At 32.2% G+C, this 12,393-nt stretch overlaps 1 protein-coding gene and 1 long non-coding RNA gene across 3 annotated transcripts in view; one reads left to right on the forward strand and one right to left on the reverse strand.

Annotated features, from left to right (window-relative positions):
- The first annotated feature begins 364 nt into the window (after window positions 1–364).
- LOC127548434 (uncharacterized) lies at window positions 365–3,467 on the forward strand. Its single transcript, XR_007950389.1, has 3 exons — window positions 365–473; window positions 809–997; window positions 3,205–3,467. It is a non-coding gene; the product is annotated as an uncharacterized LOC127548434 (long non-coding RNA).
- The window catches only part of XRN2 (5'-3' exoribonuclease 2), a 110,362-nt gene continuing 100,091 nt past the window's right edge, over window positions 2,123–12,393 (reverse strand). For both annotated transcript variants that reach the window (XM_051975848.1, XM_051975849.1), the window contains 3 exons: window positions 11,740–11,803; window positions 6,739–6,874; window positions 2,123–4,509 (listed from right to left, as the gene is read on the reverse strand). In XM_051975848.1, the coding sequence (XP_051831808.1) occupies window positions 4,447–4,509; window positions 6,739–6,874; window positions 11,740–11,803 (263 nt within the window). In that variant the 3' untranslated portion in view covers window positions 2,123–4,446. The remainder of the gene's footprint in view (window positions 4,510–6,738; window positions 6,875–11,739; window positions 11,804–12,393) is intronic.

Genomic DNA, 12,393 nt, shown 5'->3' on the forward strand with positions numbered 1-12,393 from the left:
TAGGGCTGAGTAATTACTTGTAAATGAAAATCAAATGATAACGCTTAAGATTATAAAGTTTGCATGTTTAAGGTTAGTGGTTTCCACGGGAAAAATTGTATGCAAAGGTCAGATTCCCGAAACGGTTATCAACCGCCTCTAACAGAAACTTACGGGGCAGAACAGCGGTTTGGGGTTAGTGAATCGCCAAGTATTTACTGAGGGAAATGGGTACCCAGCACTGGATTGCAGTTTACGTTTTGGACAACCAAATCGGCTTTTGTGGAGGTTTCTTTCCTTTCTTAGAGCCCTGAACCTTTCCTCCGAGGAGGGAAGACCGCAGTTTGTGACGTCACGACTGGGGGAAGCAAGCATTCTACTCACCTATGCCGCCCCAGACCTTGAAGTGGAAGAGGGAGGGCAGCTAGGCTCGCAATTCAGCCTGGTGCAGGCGGTCATTTTGTCGAGGCAAACACTTTCTAAGCGTGCTTAAGGTAAATAGGTGAACGTCAGGCTGCTAGAAAATGTCATTGATGAGTTTATTTTTTTCTGCGAAGATGTACCCTTTCAATGGAAGTAGGGAATAGGACATTTTAGAGTGCTCTTTTCATATCTAACTAATGCTATGTTACTGTATCAGACTGCCAATATCCAATTACAAGTGTTTAGTCCTCCCAACACAATTCGGGTACTTCAGGTACAGAGGTCTGCTTTCCTCAGGATAGTCGCATAATATGGGACATATGTATTTTATCTTGTTATAAGCAAACCAGGGACTTAAACTTGGAAAACGTGTAACAAGGATTTCATATTACATTTTCTTTCCTAGGTTTTCCTACACAGAAGCTCTAATGCTGCGGGTGTCACAAATATCAAGAAAAAATGGGAAGCAGGAGCTGCGCTCTAGAATACAGCTCTAGTGCTGCAATGAGAACAGACGGACCTAGGAAAGTGTTAGCAAATCGATAGTCCCTAAGACTCTCCCCCTTCCTGCCTTATTCCTCCCGGTTTAGACAAGGTGGGACACGGTCGATTATCTCTATCCCTTCTAGCACGAACACTGCTAACTCTACACCATTGCTTTCCCTGTACTTGAAAGCTTTCACACCAAGGAGTCACTTGCTCCTTCAATCCCTATCTGGTAAAAAGAGTAAAAATAATACCCTTTATTCTCAGTTCTTCGTAGTACTTCAAGAAAACTGTGTTTTGATGTCAAATCTCTACTTGACTTTTGCCTCCCCGGGGGACGCTTCCCAGCCCCCACAACTAACTTGTGTGCTCCATAAAGCCAAGAAGCTGTGGGTGGGCCATTTTAAAGGCCACACCCACAAAGAATATGAAGCTTTCAGGCAAGATCAGTGTAGGAAGCGAGGGACCACTGCGCAATGCAGGAACCAAGTCCTTAAGCAGTGGAATTGAGGAGTACAAGACAACACAATAGAAAGAAAATGGAATGGGGGTGGGGAAGAGTACTGAAACTCAATATTGCAAGGAACTGAAAAGGTTCTTTATTTGTAAAGCAGAGCACACATCTTGCTATCTTCATTCAAAATTAGGTTCTCTCCTTGGCATTAGAAAAACATTTTATTTAATGGAAATGAAAGAATGCACATTGAATATCAGGCTTTCTTAATAACTGCTTCAACTACAAGCTTCAGAATTTGGGAACCAGGACATTTGTGTCTGCCCGTTCCTCCTTCTCTGCCTCTCCACACCTCTCAATTGATTAAGCCAAAGCCATTCTCTCGAGAAGCTGGAAAACCTTAAGAAGTTTCAAAATCAATTGCTTTTACCATGCACCTTGTAATCAACTTATATAATTTCTTTTTTTTACGAAAAGCCAAAGCAGCCTGCTCTGCTACTAAGCTATTAGAAAAGGCTTATTTTTCATTGTAGAGAAAACTAGCCAGAGTAAAGAGTAACAAAGCCCACAAAGCCTTGGCCTAACATTCTCTCTCCATTCCAAACTTTCTGAAATTTTAGTTATATTTTAAGAACTAAGTGCTATTTACATGCATGCATAAGGCTTCAAAGCTGAAAGGTGCATCTGCTTCCAGGAATGTTATTTATATTAAAATTTATAAACAAAATTACCAAGTTCTTGAGAAATTTTCTATACAAATATTTATATGAACTATTAACATTTTTGCTTTGATTTTACACCATTTTTATTTGCAGTATTTATTACACATCATATTTAAAACTACAAAACTTTTTTTTTGTTGTTGTTTTCTATATAGAAATGGCAGGAAACAACTTCCCTGAAGGGTTTATAAAAGACATGCATAACACCTACACGAATGACGGTATTAAAAGAGTAAGGAAATGGGGAAGAAAAAGCATCAAGGAAGTACATGAACATCTCCTTGAAGCAACAATGATAGTTTAGCTAAACATTTAATTTTTATAATTACTCAGAAATAAAATTTAGGACTAGAGGGACCTTAAATATCTTCTAGCCCAACTGCTCCCCAACTATCATTTTATAGACAAGATAACTGAGGCTCACAAAAACTGACTTGCCCTAGACTCATCTAGGAAAATGTATGGTAAATATTTTAACCCAGGTCCTCTCATTCCACATCCAAAACGATTTTTAACACATCACTCATAGAACAGGAACATGGTCCCTGTTGACTTTTATGGTATGGATTTTGAGAGCTTCATTTCTTCCTGAAAATCATGTTTTGAGAAAATAGTCTCCAAAACAATGACTGGAAATTTAAAAATCCAATGTAGTTCTAGCTTATATATAAAACTACTATTTGGTTGGATGAAATAATTAAACTTCCTAAATTATTCTATTTTTAAGAAAAAATGCTATGAAATCTCACACACACACACAAAAAGATAACTTGTAAAAAATGTAAGGCAAAATAGGTAAGTGCACTGATGAAACTAATGTCTTTCCTTCAGATGACATGCTATTGTTTTTTGCAAAATTTTAGATGGCAAGGAATTTTTAATGGAACAAGAACAGCACACAAGAAATTTAATGTTCAGCTTATCCATGGCAGAACAATTCAGATCCATTTTAATATGTACTATTATATATTTCATTAGTGCACTAAAATATGATGGTTACCATGTCAATAACGCAGATGAAAAAAATCAGCACAAAACATTTTGTTCTGTTCTTGTTATCACTTGGAAGTAAAAAGCTTAATTTCAAAATATCTTCCTTTCAAGGCTAAGGTGGTGTATTTTTTTTTCCTTATTCACTAGGATTAAAATCTGTGCCCTTGAAGATGGCTGAACTAAAAATGCCCATACCAGATGGTCCAGGAGAAATTATTTCTTGATATCCGATTTACAAGGACTGGAAAAAAAGTGGGAAAGCTTCAAAGGACTGTAATTTTTTTTAATTTAAAAAAAAATGGCAAGGTGAAATAATTCATAATAAGGAAATGAATGAAAGTGAAATGTGCAATCTAAAAATGTAATCTGGATTATGCATAAAAAAGTGTCAATATTTAAAGAACAAAGAATACCTAACTTTTATTGAAATTTCTATTTTTGTAGTGACTTAGAACTAATCTTGACAATTAAGAACAGGTAAGAGTTTTCCTCTTCAATTCTGACAATGCAGAAACATTCAGAGAAATAAATATGAATTTTAAAAAGTACATTAAAAAGTTACTTATCACAATTTTAAAAATATAGGCAATCAAGCTAATATTGTTGACATGTTAATGCACTGTAGATTGTTTTAAAAACATTTTCTTGGGTTGGATACAAATTAAAAAAAATTATAAAATGCCAACCATATTAGTCTGCACCTTTAATAATGATTCTTTCTTTTACTCTAATAAGAGAATTGAATTATCATCTCTGCAAGAGCGTACTTAAAAAACAAAAAAATTTTGGCTCTGACTGCTATAGATACCTAAAAAAGAAAAATGCTGAAATGCTGGAGGAAAATAGAAAAGAAAGAACACAAGAGACCAAGAGTTTTAAAAGTTGATTTTTTTTTTTTTTTTTACTAAAGTGGTCCAGAAATTCTCAGACAGATACAATAATGAAGTATTTTCAAAGGAATATTGAACAGTAGCTTGTCTTAAACATGTGTTTTCTAGCTGGTTGAAGATTCTACCTGAAGTGTTCAGACCTAATTTTTGTGCATTAATTAAAAATCAGTATGTATTTTGGATGAGCTAGTGTACACTGTTTTGAAATTCACAGTAATACAGTTTGATTCTTAACTACGATTAAAAAAACCAGTACTTTTCTATTCATCAAATGTCTCTCACAAGTAAAGTAGTAAATTCAAATCCACTGTATTATGCATTACACAATTGGAAAGCAACATAAAACACTGAAAATCAGATCTGTAAGAAATATACACGGTTAAAACAAATACATCAAGTATTGTAGTTTTTAAACTACTGTTTGATAAAGATGCTTCCTTTCCACAAACAGCATAAAATCGTAGAATGATGAAAGGATTTAAGAAAGCTTTACAAAAGCTTAATTCCAGTTGTATCTTCCTGAGGGAGGTGGCAAAGGGTAATTCCTTCCAGGACCATATCCCTGTAAATAAACAAAAGGAACAGTTTATTTTCTGGATTAACATCCTTACAAATAAATTAACTTCTCTGCTCTATTTAAAAAATTATGAGACAGTACATTTGCAGATAAAGGCAGCAAAGAAAAAGCTTAAGTATGTCTTAACAGTCTATATAGATGGGTCTCCTAGAAGTAAATTTTATTCAAAAAGCTTTGTAGACTTATTTAATAAGATTTGGAGCTGGCAAAAATGAAATTATTGAAAACTGATTTTAAAAGTTTAATTTTATGTTGACATATAAAAGCTCAGGGTCTTAAGGCTTCACTGAACACTAAACTTAAAAAAAAAAAAGCATGCAAGTATGATCATCTATAGAGTTTATAAAATCTCTCTCTCTCACACACACACACACACGCGCGCGCGCGCGCAATGTGCTTAATACACCTTTTGGTGATCAACCAAGTTAACTATGAAGTTTTATAAATAAGCAATTGAGAACTATCTGAACCAAGGGGCCAGTTAATTTTAGAGGTTGTTTTCCTACCATAACATGATTCAATGGGAAGTTCAACAATCCTCTTAGGTCATAAAGACCAATGCTACAGAATAATTATTAATGAAACAAATTTCAGACTTTTGATGTGCCTACAAATAATCACCCTTTCAAATTTCGGAACAACACAAGATAAATTTGTGTCACTATATTTATTATTACTCCCATTTTCAGGACTCTAGAGTTCTGAAATAGAGATCCCAAATCAGTTTTTGATGCTTTTTACTTCCACTCAGATGAGTGAAGTAGATTAATTTTAATAACAAGATCATGTACCAATGCTTACTTTCACAATGTAAGCTAAGGTCTTTGTTGGATTATGAAAAGAAGTCATAATACTATGTGACAGCAATTTTCTGCCACAGAATTCACGATATAAATTTTAAATTATGAAATAGTTCACAATGGAGACCTAAGCGGAAAGAAATATGTAATGCAAAACAAACCTCTATTTTAAACTGATCATTATAATTTGGACTGTGGTTTCAAATCACTTATATGAAAAAGAATTTTGTGAACATTATCCAAAACAGATTTGACAATGTCAGTAAGTTTAGAATCCAATAGAAAGACCACCATTGAAGTATGAACCAAAAACTTGGGTTCTAATCCCAATTGTTAAGCCTGTGGTTGAAAACTTAAAAGTTTTCTAAGGCTTCTGGTTATTTCTCTGGAAAATAAGGGCATTTGATCATAGGATCCTTAAAAGTTTTTTCTAGTTCTAAGAATGTCATGATTTCAAAATAATACACATTACTCATCTTTATATACTATAGTACTCATTAGTATATCAATAACCCTAGGATGACAGTATTCAACAACAAAACCTACAAACTGATTTTTAATAGGTCATGGTAACAAATTCTTTAAAAATTGGTACAACTTTGTAACCAGGATTATCTTACTAAATAATCACTCAAATTATTAGGAATAATGATATATCTATGAACTTAAAGGGAAATATTTATTAATAATTAAACACAAAGAAAAAACAAGATTTCGCTATTAGGAGACAAAAAATAATAGGGAATAAAAAGACAATGGCAGCAAACTTAAAAAAGACTATGAAAATGTCAATTTGACATTTAAAAATATTTAAAATAGGCCTTGGAATATACCAGGGTAAGTTATTTAAATATTCCATATCATTATAAATCCCAAACTAACAATTATCATGCCACATGAATTGAAAAATTCTGACTCTTTTCCTTGGCAATCATTCCAAAATGAAGACTATATAAATGTTAGGAATGTCAACTTCTGTTGACATGAAACTTCTGTTTTGAAAAGGAACTTCTGTTGTTTCAGACACATTATACTTTTAGCTAATATATAGTATATTTCAAAATCCTCATTTTCATTCTGAATTGAAACAAACACCACTTCTATCAGCATTTGATTCTCTGTAATGTGGTCACTAATTTCTAAAAATTTAAACTGATTCTCATTTGGAGTTTATACAATTTCTCAAGTGTGCTGGTAACCAGACAACCCTTCAAATATACAGATGCTTATATTAAACTGTCAGTAATAGTATATAATCTTCACCCAAGTTCAGTTGAGTAGTATTGAGTTAACATTTATAATATTCATCTCTAAAGCACAGTTAAGCATAAAAGAAGCATCAGGGATTTTTATCATATAAACTAGTTTTAAGCTGTTTAAGAAGCCTAGCAGAAACTACTCTATTACGAGTTACCTGTCTCCCTCCACGATCATCACGTCTTGGTGGATAACCGCCTGGGCCCCCTAGTAGTTGATACTGATTTTGCTGAAATGCTGCATTTTGGGATTGTAGCATACGGTTCCAAGGCAGTAGAGGTTCAGCTGCAGCTCTAAATGTGGTTGGGATGGGGGAGGAGAAAAAAAAATCTAAATGCAAAATCTTATATAAACTCCAGAATTATTTCAGGTAAATCAATTTTTCATCTTTACAACACAGGAACAACTTTCCATTATCATAAATAGGAACATTTATTTGTTATATCCACTTCAGTATGACATTCAGTAAATAGCATTAAAATCTCAAACTTATCTGAGTAAATTAAATAGTTTTGACTTTTCTAAAAGATTTTTTGTTCAATAAATTTTTTTTGTAAATCAGTTTTCAGCAACCTGAAATATAGATTTAGATCCAAAGATCAAGTTAGCTATGTCTAAGACACTATGCAAAGAGTAAACATGTAAAATACAGGAGAATGAGGCTTTATTTTCTAAAATGTCCAGACTCTTTCTTGGAGTCCATTCTTCCTAGTTAATTGCAGGTTGCAAATGAATTCTTACTGCTGAGTATTTTGAATCTAGGGTAGGGGCCTTGGCTGTTTTTTCCCATCCATTATTCTGCTCAATATGTCAGAAGGTCTGATCGGGAAGAAACCTTTTCAAGTTCTATTGATGCAGCTTTCAATTGACCATGGTGACCTAGCAACATAAGCACTAATTGGCATGGACTGACTGACATTTGGTGTACAGTTTATATGGGAACACAAATTCAACATCTATTATAACCCAGTTTGTCACCCCAGATTACTAGCAGAAAGAAATGTTTTAATTGCCTTCAAGTGTCTATTTTAACTTTATGGATATAAAGCAACAGGTATAATGTACTAAATCATGGCTTAATTAAAAATTTTAATGAAAAATGATATAGCAATGATATAGCCTCTAAAAGCAAGCAACAATTAATGTATAACTTCCTCTCTGGTCCTTTAGACATTTTTCTCTGACTTAAAACACAATTTTATTTTTTATAGAACATTTACTCCAAGGGATAAAAGTAAAAAGTTGTTATTTTTAAGAAAGCACACCTTAAGAATATAAAGTGCTATACTGCAAGCCTGTTAAATAGGAATTGGGGTTGAGGTCACAATTTTAAGTCTTATTGAAGCATTTTTCAGGAACTGAGTAGAATATAATACCCACAAACAGCTCCTAACCAGATAGATTTATCTTAATTTAACTATAAATAGATGAGTGCTTCATTTTCATTTTCCATGTTTTAAAGAAATTAGAGTTTGCAGAGTTAAAATATTCTTTTAACAACTACATACTCAAGTCTGGATACAGCTTCCCTGCCCTATTCCAAATCTTAATAACAACAACAACAACAACAACAACAACAACCAAAAAAAAAAAAAAAAAAAACACTTCTAAGGGTTTGGTTTTCACACCAAAGATAATGATTCTTGTATGATGCCTGGAAAAGGACTGCTTTCTGGAGAACTTTCAGAATGGCTAAGATTATTTTTAGCCAGTAATTTTAACCATAATTTAATTAACAAATGTATTATTATAATGGTTCTAAAAATAAGGCAATTAAAAACAAGCAGCTCTGGATCCCAAGATGCAGAAAAACACTCAAAGCTGTTTTGAAGTTTAAATTTTTTTTCTGGTTCAGTTTTTTCAAATAAATTCAAGGAGGCAATGAAAAGTTATCTGTCCCTAATTCAATAAACACAAGAATAGTGCTGAATAAATGAAAAAGGCAACATTAATATTGTATACCAAAACAAGGGATATGTAAAATCACTTTCTTTCTGAGAAAAGGCTCATATAGTAAGACAATTCAGTTTTGAAAAAAAGTGCCATATATACATTTTATTATTTCAGTATGACAGCATTCATTCAAGTTCCAAGAAAACTTGCTGGTCCGAGAAAAAATTACAGTTCCAAAACTCATGATAGATTGAATTCTAGTTTTTGCTCGGGACTCAAAATTAAAGTTTAAAATTCTTCTCGGATTTTGTTTTTGATCAAGATGATTTTATGGTGTTTTTACATACTGAGATGACAAAAATCTTTAAACAGTAAGAACAGAAGTGCAATATGGTGTTCTTGCACTGTCACTCAATGACTTGTTTTGTATAAAGGATTATCAATATTGTACTATTTGTAAATATAACTATAGAAAGTCTTGATATTTATAAAGATTGTTTTCTCAATCTGTAAATGAGCTTAAAGATTTCAGATAAGGCAATTTCTGAAATCTAAGTATTTTTAATTTAATAATTATTCAAGCTACATACTTAAGAGAAACAAAAATCCCATCTTATTCTAAGCATTCAAATTACAGAGCACCAATAGCTAGTAAGGTAAAGTATATTCTGATGTGGATAGTTTTAACATTTTTATTTATTATTCAGAGGTCTTTAGAAAGCATTTTTGTCCATTTAAGTCTCCTCTTTTTTGAAGACTTTTGAAGACTGATTGAAACTGTGAAATAGCTAACAGTAAAGCAAAACAGAAAATATAGTTGAGAGTTCATCTTTTTAATTTGTGTTTTTCTACTTAAATACTTTAATTTCTCAAGCAGTTTAGGTTTATGGCAAACTGAATTATCTCTTTGTGTTTATTAACCAGAAATGAATCTTTTATTAGATCAGAAATGAAACCTACAAAGGGAAGTAAAAAAAAAAAAAAAAAGTAATGAAGGAGATTTTATATTAAAAGCTCAATTCTACTGTAATATTTGCCCAGTTACATACAAATGAGTCATGAAAGCCTCCATTTGCAAGTAAACATAGAGTGGGCAGAGTTCAAGTTGCCATGGGAATCTTAGCATTAGATTTTCTGATTATTAAAGCAATTAAAATCTTTGGTTTAGGATTAACATTGGATTTTAGAAAATCACATTTTAAAAATGTGGAATAAAATGAAATCAAAACAAGGAAATAAATTAGATTTCCCAACCTATTACATTTACTTGCAAACCACAGTATTCAACTATACCTATATAAATTCTACACATAACTCATACATTCACATTCCCCCCACCATTATCTTTTGCTTGTGCAGCAACAATTATTTTTAATTTTTTTTTAAATTAAAATAATAATTGTACATTATTCAAAGATATAGTCTAAGCTATTTAAGAATAGCAAGTTTCAACTTTTTTTCTAATTGATAATTCTGCAGTTAGTTTTCATGGTATATTGGAGTAAGAATTCTATTACTCTCACAAATTATTTTTTAGGTAGGATTAGAAAACTAAGTTCACTTTTAAAAAGGAAAATTACTGTCTACTAGATTTAAAAAAAAATAAGATTGATAAAAGAAAAAAATGGAGGACTGAAATGGCAAAACTGAGAAACTGCAAAAATCTTCTGGAAAGAAATTAAATTTTGATGAGGTTATCTAAAGAAGGGAGGGAATATATTTTATCCAATGAATTGAACATAGTTACTACTCAAAAGACAGGATCTGCCTTTCTTCATAACTGTAACAAGTATAATAGTCATAAAGTAGGTGTTTATTAAATATGCTAAAAATAGTTTCAAGGTAAAGAAAGACAGAATCATGAGAATGAAGAAAAGTGTATTTGAGGGGCAGATTTTCTAGAAAGGCAACAGTGGAAAGGAAACATCAGATCCAAATCAATCTTAATTGTTCAGTGTAAAGTTTTCATAATATTTTAGTGCTATATATGTCATTCAGCACATTTAAATGCAAACTGGGTTTTTTCCCCTAAACAAGGATACTGATAGAACAAATGAGATGGCAATAAAATGTGGAATTAATTGATACAGAAACAAAAGAACTACATATAAAAGGACAGAACATAGAGTAAATTATGTAACTGATGTTGGTATTTCTGAGATTGCAAGTCATGGACATTATTAAAAATAATTTTTTGCAGTGTCAATTTCCTAAAATTGGTCATGAAAATTATAAAATTATGTTACTTCTAAAGCAATTCCTAGTCAAGTTTTGCTCAAATGGGATAGCAGTTTGTATTCCTAAATACACTTACTCACAGAAATAAAATAATTGAAGAATTCAGAATTATAAAAACTAAAATGTGGTTAGGAAAAAAGGTCTTTCAACAAACCTATGCAGGAAAGTCCTTAGATTTTATTGATGTTGCCAAGTATAACATAAACTATTCATTTTCAAGCTATACTTTTCAAGGTATTCTGTAGATATTAATATAATTATTCATAACATTCATAGCTTGTCATTTATAGTCTGACTTAAGGGCATACAACTTATCAATGAAGGAACACATGTAAAACATCCCTTATTACTAAACCATGTCACATTCTTTCTATTCCATGGTACTTATTAGACTGCAGATTCCATAATCCTCTTCTGAGTCCCTTCTGCATTTAATTCAGTGCAGTCTTAAGTAGTTAAAGAAACTGTTTTCAGTGGCAACTAATAACTACTGACCTACAGTGACACTGCCCTACAATAGGCTTGTCAGCCCTGAAAAAGTTGTACCAAAGAAGCTGATTAGGACTTCAAGAGGTTTGTAGCAAGAATCAATGGTTGGTCTGTGCTAATGCTGTTCTACCAGCACAGAAATGATAAAAGTGGAACACCATTAGTTATGCCTCATTAAATTCCACAACCCTCCAAAAAAAGAAATTTGTTTAGCCTGTCTAAAATCTAATGCAATTTTAAGCTCTCTGTGGTGAATTTCATGGCACCTCAATAGCTTCAATAATCTAAAAAAGAACTAAGAAAGTAAAAAAGCATTAACAGTTACATAAAATTGGAAATTCTTGTGTTTTCTTTTCAAAAGACACAAACTATGCTTTACTAAATTATAAATCCAAAGGAGTATTTCTTAAACGATTAAGAAAATATAACTCACAAACCATAAGAACCTTAGTTTCTAAGTCCCATCACCCCCTACCAAAAAAAAAAAAAAAGCCACCAACCCAAAAGTGGACATAAAATCTTTTTCTAATAATATTACCTGTCAAATCTTGGTTGATGGAAAAGGGGAGTGGGACCTCTCCAGGAATCATGTGGTCTCATATCTACAAAATAGATGGAAAATTTTAAATAAAGATTTAAAAAGGAGCACAAAACACATGTCACTGCTAAAATATATATTTTCAAATGATATCTGGGATACAACAGCCACTGAATAAAACCCAAATACATACTTTAAGAACTCTAAAAAATTAATCTTTATATTTGCATTTACGTTGTTGGGAAAAATATTTAATTCTCTTGTTTTGGTCAGGGCTGATGATTTGTGTTAATATGCAAAATTGTGAAAAAATAAGCTTAATAGTCTGAAATCTTCGCTTGGGCATGTAAAAATGAAAAGAAAAGTTGATTTATCTAGATATCATTACATTAAAAGACCATAAAATTTGTCAAACACATGGCAGTAAAAACCAAAGAAATTATAAAGACCACCCACTTTTCTATTGTTCCCTTGTAGTCAAACCCCAATGCTAATACAAAGATGTAGTAGTAACAACATTGCTTTAGCAAGACACAATTAAATGACTGCTGTTCTTCTAAACAAATTGACCAGTAAACAGGATGAAAGAAACAACTAATCAATAGCTCCCCGGTCAGTTCACAGCACTCAGCAAATTGTGTATCAATCAAAAGC

This window comes from Antechinus flavipes, chromosome 2 (genome assembly GCF_016432865.1).
Source record: "Antechinus flavipes isolate AdamAnt ecotype Samford, QLD, Australia chromosome 2, AdamAnt_v2, whole genome shotgun sequence".
Classification (NCBI taxonomy): Eukaryota; Metazoa; Chordata; class Mammalia; order Dasyuromorphia; family Dasyuridae; genus Antechinus; species Antechinus flavipes.